Here is an 8,829-nt window from a genome sequence, read left to right as displayed (position 1 = left end):
ATAACCTGTATCACAGAATTAAAATCTCAGACTCTACATCCTGTTTAGGGAACTTAGATCTAAATATTTGGCTAAGATGTCTCAAACATAAAATAGTTTATTTAATTAAGTAATAGCTGACCGCCTCCTATAGTTGGAATCCTGGACCTTAAAGGATTTTCAGTCTCATTGGGGAGTGAGATCAAGTACCAGAATGAATAGATTATGGTTGCTGAGCCTTGCAGACAAGAGGGCACCAGGAGGGTAGGGACAGGTCTGAGCTCTCCTTGGGGGAGGGTTGTAACACTTGTGGGGGTAGACCTGTCACATTTCTTGCCAGGGTTCCACTGACAGGGTCTATAACCACAGGGTTACAAAACAGTGCATTTTTGCAATTGAAAAACGGGATACATTTGGCCTCTGCCCTCAGGCAGTGACCATGCCAGCATCTGGCTGTCCACATAAATCTCACTCTGACCCAGAGAATTGTCACAGGAGTCGACTTCTCAGCCTGCCTCCAGCCAAGCAGTGGGCCCTCCAACCACCCAGGGAGTTCCCACACCTGTCACAGGTCACACATTTCCAAAGAGACAGATTCCGATAAAATATTTTAATGTGGATATGAACTGGACTGAACACAGACTAGAGTTCATGGGATGCGCCAGTATTGCTTAGCCTCTGGTTCATCATTCTGTATCCTGTGATTATTGTCCAGTCTCTACGTGGAGTGCTGAATAAACTCAGGAGGTGGGCTTAGCATTGTTAGTGACACTGAGTCCAGCCATCTGTAGCAATGACAACTATTTTAAGGGATCATTTTTCAAGTTCAGAGTGGAGTGAAATTTCCAACTGTTCATGATTTTAAATCAGTTGACTGTTACGAGAACTGAGAAGCTGGTAGTTTTATTTATAGACATTATATCAAATAAAACATTTTTGTTTTTGCAGTTGCAAAATTCTGCATGCAGTGAAATAATCCTTGCTGTGCCTGGCTGAAGTTATTTCCAAAAGAATGTCAATCAAAAGGTTTTTCCAAAACATAGAAAAGAATAAGGAAAATAGAGATCTCATAATGAATATTTCCAAATTTCCTGCCATAAGAATTATTATTACCTTCAATTATAATTTTTATAAATGTGTGTGAGCTACTCTTCTTGCTTTTAATCTTCATTTTCATTGTTTTACAATATTTTTCATGAAAACACATTTATTATTCTACTTTTAGATTTCCCACAAGAGTCTGAGCTGTTGGTTTATAGAATGTCAGGCTTCGAATCAGATAGGCCTGGGCTCAGATCCCGGCTCTGTCACTTAACACCTGTGTGACTTGGGTCAGTTCATTGACTTTTCTGAATCTGAATTTATACTTTATAAAATGGGGATTACAATAGTGTGCCCCTCATAAGGTTATGGGCCAAGATCTGCGCCTGGTAAGGTGGGTGTAACCAAGACTCCAGCCAGGGTCATCTGAACCACGGTTTGGAGAGTAAGCCCTGTGCTGTGTGCAGCTAAGCCCAGTAGAGCTGGGGAGGCCTTATCATGACTGCAAAGGATTGTGCAGAGCGGAGTCTGCAGGTGCAGGGAGGGAAAGGCTTAGGCATGCACCATCTGGCAAAAGGCAGAAAAGCCGGTGTGGCTGCTCATGGCATTCTCCCTCTGTCCAGGGTGCCACCAGCAACAGCTGAGCTGAAGTTGGAGCCCAGCCCAGGTTCTGTGGCTTTCCTGGCATGGTGCCTGCTTCTTCTCTCATCCTCCAACCTAAAGTGTGAGGTGCTGCTCCAAGGGTAGGAAGCACTTCCCTCGGGTGGGAGTTGGTAGAGGCTGGTCGGCTTGCCCCTGCCAGCTCCTGCAATGCCAGCTCTTCCACCCCTTCCCATCTTCTTGGCCTCAACATGCCCACTGGGCTATGAGGCAGCCCCTCGCCCACCTGGGTCCTCATGAAGAAGCATTTCAGGGTCTCTGGTAGATAGCCGCAAGGCTTACTTGGGGTGGGGTGTGAAAGGCACATAAGCTGACGAAGCCCCAGGTCATGCTCATGCCGGCTGCAGGCTTCCTCACAGCCAGGAGCTAGGGGATGAGTGCAGGGCTACTGCCGGGTAGTCCTTATGGAGAGGCAAAGGAGCCAGCCACAGTCTCTCCCTGGCCAGACCGACAGAGGACTGACCCTCAGGCCACTCACCACCAAAAAAGGTGGAGACCCTGGCAGACAGAGGTGTTTCCGAGGAAAGGAGCAGCCTGAAGCCAGGGCCGTGAGGACACGGTGAGGGGAACAGAAAGGAGGGGCTCAGTCTGTCCTCTCTTCCTGGGTACTGAAGGTCTCTACACACACCCCAAGGCAGCATGTTTAAAACTAGACTTCGACTCTTTTTCACCTTGGCTCAGCCCCCGCCCTCCTCCCTTCATTTCCCTCCTTGACTGTCCCACGCTCTTGGTGTAGATCCAAGCCTTGGCCTTCAGAACTCCCTGCCTGCTTCTCTTCCTGCTATTGCTGAACCCTGGCATTCTTCCCTTTGGAAAACCCTGTGTTACCCCTACAGCCTCCATCTGCCTTGCTCCCCAACCTCACCCCATTCGGACTGCTTCTGGCAAGTCCTGTCTGCTCACGACTCATTTTTTTCTGTCCTCCACTCAGAGGTCAGATGCTAGTCCTAGACCACTAACTTCATTACAGTTCTGGCTTTCACCTACCCACTGGAAGATGGCTGCAGCTCCCCACTGATCTCAGGATAAGGCCGGATGCCCTAGCTGGGCCGGGACAGTCAAGTGGCTAGTACTGCTGCCACCTGTCCACCTCTGTGCCCAGGGCAGATCCCAGCACCCTTTCCCTCTGAACTCAGACCAGGCTTCAGGAACCTTCTCTGGATGGCACCACAGGCATCAGTATGCATCAATGATGCGTGCACAAAAGGTGACAGCTGCCTGCCCTTGCAACCCTGCCTGCCCATCCTGTGTCCCATGCTCGTCTGCCACCACAGTTCCTCCTGTCCGTGCTCTGCATGCACCGTGAGGTGCTGGGCTGTGTCTTGCCTGATGGCCTCTGTAGATGAAGCCTGGCCTTCCCCGACAGGCACACAGTTCTGGAGTTTGCAGGATGCACGCCCCCACAGCCCCAGCTGAGGGCCAGCTGCCTTCAGCCCAGGAGGCAGGCAAGTGTGGGTGTCCTTTTAGCTGCCTTGATGAAAGAGGCAACTGCCCTAATTGGATCCTCTGCCCATTCACTCAGAAGGGCTGTGATACCTCCTCCTCAGGACATGCTGCATCCGATATACTGAGGAGCTGTTTGTAGAATGCTGGGCATTCTACACAGAACATGGGAGTCTGAATGAGCCAAGTGAGCTAAAAAGGGGATCGGGAGAGCCAAGCACTCATGGGTGCAGCAGCCACCAGGCCACAGGGAGCTCTCATTTTGGCTCCTACTGTGTGCATTAGGCTGTTGTCTATAAAACCAGGAGCAGTGAGTGAGCATAGTGGGGCTGCTCCCATCTCTCCCCTGACCTGCAAGGAGGGTCTCCTGGGACAGAGGCCCCTGCAGAGAGTGGGCTGTGTGAGAGCGGTAGTCAGGGTCTTCCAGACTCCGGGCACTCCCATCTATGATATTGAGTGCCTCCTGCTTTCCTCCACAGCAGCCGGGGCACAGGCAGCATGGAGCTGAAGAGAGGAAAGACCTTCATCAAGTCCAGCCTGCAGGTTTCCCACGAGAAACCGCCAGACCCAGCAGCCAAGGCTCCAGCCAGGGAGGGGGCAGGCCCCTGGTCAGTCCTGCCAGGAGGGCAGCCGAGGCCCCATGTTGAGAAGGGCCCCCAAGCCAGCCCCGGTGCCCAAGGATATGACAGATGCCCCAACAAAGGGACACAGCTGGACCCCAAGGGGGGACCCGCAGCCCTCTGTGGAACCGCCTTCAAACCTGTGAGAAAGAGCAAGACTCACGACAGTGTGTCTGGGGCAGGCAGGGCCTCTGCTGCCACAGGGCAGCTGGTGGGCAGTGCAAGCTTCCCGGGCTCCCCGGGCAGCCGGCGCATGATCGACTACCGCCACTTTGTGCCCCAGATGCCCTTCGTGCCGGCTGTGGCCAAGAGCATCCCGAGGAAGAGGATTTCCCTGAAAAGGCCCAAGAAGTGCTTTCGGAACCTATTCCACATTCGCAGAAACAAGGCCGAGGACTTAGCCTCTCTGGCTGCCGAGGGGAAGAGCCTGCCCTCCGCAGGGGACCCGTCAGACCCCGGGGGCCGGCGAAGCAAAGCCTTCTTCCCCTCGGGTGAGGGGCCAGGTGTGGACAGCCTGTGCCAGGACCTGTCGGACAGCGAGCTCCTGGCCGATGCATCCTTTGGTCTCTGCAGGGCCCTGTGTGAGGACGTGGCTTCACTCCAGAGCTTCGACTCGCTCACGGGTTGTGGGGAGGTCTTTGCAGATGAGAGCTCGGTGCCATCCTTGGAGCTGAATGAGGACCCAGAGAGCCCAACCCAGGGCCTGGAGAGCAAGGTTCCCAGGGGTCCCCTCCAGGGCAGTGTGGAGCAACTGGCCTCGCCCGCCCAGAATGAAGTCTCTGACTTCACCAGGTTCTGGGACAGCGTGAATCGCTCGGTGCGGCAGCAGCAGCGCGCCCTGCTGGGTCCTTGGCTTGCAGGGCCCCAGGGGACAGACAGGGACCAGCCCCGGCTGGACGCAGCTGGGCTAGCTGAGCTGCCCCTCTGCCCCTGCAGGGACCCTTGCAGCGGCTCCAAAGCCAGCTCCATCGACACAGGAACCCCCAAGAGTGAACAGCCAGAATCCGTGTCCACAAGTGATGAGGGCTACTATGACTCCTTCTCGCCAGGCGTCGAGGAGGACAAGAAGGAGGCCGAGAGCCCAGGCACACCTGCCGCCACCTTCCCACGGGACAGCTACAGCGGGGACGCCCTCTACGAGCTCTTTCACGACCCCAGCGAGGGACCTGTCGACCCCAGTCCAGATGATGACCTGTGCGTGTCTGAGAGTCTGTCGGGGCCAGCCCTGGGGACGCCACTGTCCATGTGCAGCTTCCGAGTGGGGGCCGAGGAGAACCTGGCCCCAGCACCAGGCCCTGACCTGCTCAGCCAGGGCTTCCTGCAGAGCTCCTGGAAGGGCAAGGAGTGCCTGCTGAAGCTGTGTGACACCGAGCTTGCCATCACCATGGGCATCGTCAGCTGGCTGCGCCGAGGCCCCACGCCCCGTGCTCCACCCACCCCTGGGCAGCCCGCAGCTCCGCCTGGTCCCCAGGGGACCCCCAGGGCACCCACAGAGAAACTAGGGGGCAGGGAGGGCATGGCCTCAGATGCAGGGGGGGCAACAGTGTGCTCAGCACCCAGCAGGCAGGAGCTGTGGGCACACCTGGGCACCACAGGCCTGCTTGCCGGAGAGAGCAAGGCCCTCGGGGGGGCCACACAAGGGACCAGCATGCTGTCCAGGGATGCCTCTCGAGAGGAAGGGACACGAGGTTGCTCCGAAGGCTTGTTCTCCTCTGTGGAGTCTGCAGCCACTTCGACAACAGACACTTCCAGTAAAAGCAAGACCCCAATCCCTTCTGCCTGGCCTTGCTCCCAGAAGGAGCCTGGGTCACCGGGGGTCCTGGGGTGTTTCCAAGGCCCCTGGAGGCCAGGTCACGGGGGTGGCACTCTGGATGCAGAGCCCATGCTGGCAAGCTGTGCGGCCCGTGTGGCAGACCTGAAGATCAGCTCAAACGACCAGCCCCCGGCCGCGTGGCCTCCAAGGCCGGACGTGGGCAGTGGGCTCTTCGGGCAGCGCCAAGCCAGGGGCCCTGACATTCTGGAGCAGAAACAGTCTAGCAGCTCCCCCAGCATGGCCACTGTCCATGGCTTACCCTACTCGGCCAGCACACAGGACCAGAGGTGTCGAGATCGTGTCCGGGACCTGAGCTGGCTCAGGGTGGAGCCCACTGGGCTAGGTGTCCAGGCCTGGGCCTCTCTGGAGGACCAGTCCCTGCAGCTCAGCACACGGGCTGTGGAGCAGGTAGCACACAGCAGCCAGCTGGACTCTGAGCCCTCCTCAGCCCCTGCTACCCGGTGGAGTCCCCGGGGCCACCATCCAGAAAGCTTGGTTCTGGCTTTGAACAGCCAGCAGGAGGGGGTGGTCTCTGCAAGTGCCCCAGAATGCCGCTGCAGCCTCCTGGCCCGTGAGGGTCTCCTCTGTGGTCAGACAGAAGTGGGGGCCTCCAGGCCAGCCATGGCCGAGCCCCACCTGTAGAACAGGCTCACACGCATCAGGAACTGCATGTGTCTTCATGACCACTTTCAGCAGAGCCTAGGACTCAAATCTCTATCTTTTGTCCCTGATGGGAGGACTGTGCTGGGGGAGGGGTGGCAGGACTCAGGCATGCAGAGGCTAGCACGTTCATATGGAGGCATCCTTGCCTGAACCCACCAGCTCAGGCAGCCCACAGCCAAAGCCAGCGCGACATGGCAAGGACCTAGCTGCTCCTCATGCAGATGCTGGAGAGAGGAGCTGGGGCTTGAAACTGATGGGGAGAAAGAGCTGCACATTGTAAACGGGAAGCAGAGAGCCAGTGAGTCTACACAGGATGTGTGGGAAGCCCAAAAGGCACAATCCCAAATGCCATAGTCCCAAGTGTTAAGAATCCAAAAGATCAAAGTTACTCTAAAGTCTTAAAGTCACAATCCTAAAAGAGCTAAATCCTGGAAACATAATTCTGGGAAAATGTTTTTTAAAAAATTTAAAGATACTTATTTACATCTTAAAAGGATTTATTTGAGAAGCATATGAAAACACAACAGAACACGTCATCAGCCACTTTACACAATAAAATAGGCAATAATTCATATTTTTGCAAGCATAAACAGCTATAGTAATGACAGTCACATGCGTGTGAGTTATTAGAAGACAAGCTATATTTGTAAAGAAATAGGTGAAAATCGGGATGTATACATGCATGTCAGTGTGCGTGGTAATTGTGTGCACGTGGCTTTATATCTGCAGTTATATCAGGACTAACAACCTCAGTCTTTTGACGAAGTCAATCAATGATGGGTCACCACCACACGTGCAATTGCCCAAAGAGCACAGATGGCAAGAACTTTCATCTCACAAATGCAGATGTACAAAAATTACACTGTTCATTTATTGAGGAAGTCTTGACGTTTGTATGCACACACACAATGCTTACATACGCACAGTCAACCTGGGATGCCAGCAGGGTGGCTCAGAACGAAAACCTCAGGACTCAGGACGACCACAGCTGTAAGTTCCCAAGTCCAAAGGCCAGCGAGCCTGGAGCTCTGGTGTCACAGCAGCAGAAGAAAAGCCTGTCCTGCCTCTCAGAGACCAGTTCACCTTCTGTATTTGTTCCCTCTGGGTCCCAGCAGATTGAATGCTGCCCACCGACACTGAGGGTGGGTCTTCCCCACCTAGACCCCTCAGACTCACACACTAATCCCTGGAAACACCTCACAGACATGCCCCAAATAATGGTCTACCAGGTCTCCAGGTGTCCCCTAACCCCGTTGAGTTCACACCTGAAGTGGAGTCCGCAGGTCCACCCCTTGTTGGCTCGGCATCCTTCCACGTCTCCTTAAACCTCGCTCAGTCTTCAAATAAAGCCCCAAACAAGGCGCCCGTTCCACCTAACATGCAGCTATCCTGGGATTGTGATTTTCAAGACTTTAGATGTTAGGGATTTGAAACTTTAGGGGTTTGGGTCCTTCGGTATTTCAACATTGAGGACCAGTGTTTGGGATTACGTCTTTCAGAAGAAAGATCCAAACTTGTGTGAGGACAGGGAGGCTCGAGGCTCGGGGTGGAAGACCGACGCAGCGTGGAGGGCGAGCCCAGGAGGGCCCACTGGCCTCCATCTGGCCCCAGTCTGGCCTACTCTCTGCCCCAGAACAGGTGGCTACAACGTGCTAAGGGCCTGAAGGGTGTCTCCTCAGGAACACTGTATTACTCTGTTTTGTGTTGCTATAAAGGATTACTGTGACCAACTCATTTACAAAGAAAGGTTTATTTGGCTTACGATTCTGCAGGCTGTACAGCCATGGCACCAGCATCTGCTTCTTTCTTTTTCTTTCTTTCTTTTTTTTCTTGAGATGGGGTCTCACTTCGTTGCCCAGGTACGAGTGGGAGTGCAGTGGCACGGTCTTGGCTCACTGCAACCTCTGCCTGCTGGGCTTAAGCAATCCTCCCGTCTCAACCTCCCAAGTAGCTGGGACTGCAGGCGTGTGCCACCATGCCAGGTGGTGGATTCTTTGTCACAAGTCATCCCCTAGAAACAACTATTTCCCTCTGCTTGCACTCTCTAACTAGAGCTATGGACAGCCAAATGCTCTTTGGGAAGAAGCCAGTGGATTCTCCCCGCTCTGCCTGTAAGTAACAAGGCTTTTGTCTCCACCCCCTCCACACTGTCAGATCCCCACTTCCCTTCGAAAACTTTGAATGGGGCTGTGGCCCTCATTCCCTCAAATGTCACAACACATGTGCAGCACCCAGACATTCAGAACCATGAAGAGCGAAGGGGTTGGTGTCTTTAGGAGGGACAGGTGTCTGTCCTGGCCCTGCGTCAGGCCAGCAGGTGCAGGGACAGACGGGCCATCCACATTCTCCAGGATTAGCTTCTACCTCAGGCAGCCCGCTGCAGCAACATGCCAGGATGGGGCTCCAGCCGCGAAGTGGGTTTCTGGAGGAAAGACCAGCACAGGACAACGGGTTGGTCAGGTCGCAGGCAAACTGCTAGGGAAGTCCCATCGCATGCAGAGCTCCCACCGAGAGGGGCACGAGGCGTGCTGCCTGGCTGGAGAAGGCAGCACAGGCTCTGCAGCTGAAGGTGGCGCTCCTGCAGGGGTAAAGAAGGGAACTTCAAGACCA

At 54.6% G+C, this 8,829-nt stretch overlaps 1 protein-coding gene across 2 annotated transcripts in view; it reads left to right on the top strand.

Annotated features, from left to right (window-relative positions):
* AMER3 (APC membrane recruitment protein 3) overlaps positions 1-7,954 on the top strand; it is a 10,627-nt gene extending 2,673 nt beyond the window's left edge. The window contains exon 2 of one of the 2 annotated variants that reach the window (XM_017517542.2): positions 3,601-7,954. In XM_017517542.2, coding sequence (XP_017373031.1) covers positions 3,622-6,198 — 2,577 coding nt within the window. In that variant the 5' untranslated portion in view covers positions 3,601-3,621 and the 3' untranslated portion in view covers positions 6,199-7,954. The remainder of the gene's footprint in view (positions 1-3,600) is intronic. The other variant, XM_017517543.2, reaches the window with a different exon arrangement.
* The last annotated feature ends 875 nt before the right edge of the window (positions 7,955-8,829 follow it).

Source organism: Cebus imitator, unplaced genomic scaffold, assembly GCF_001604975.1.
Source record: "Cebus imitator isolate Cc_AM_T3 unplaced genomic scaffold, Cebus_imitator-1.0 Scaffold635, whole genome shotgun sequence".
NCBI lineage: Eukaryota > Metazoa > Chordata > Mammalia > Primates > Cebidae > Cebus > Cebus imitator.
Note: the sequence above shows the minus strand (reverse complement) of the source record. Positions and strands in the feature narration are given on the sequence as shown.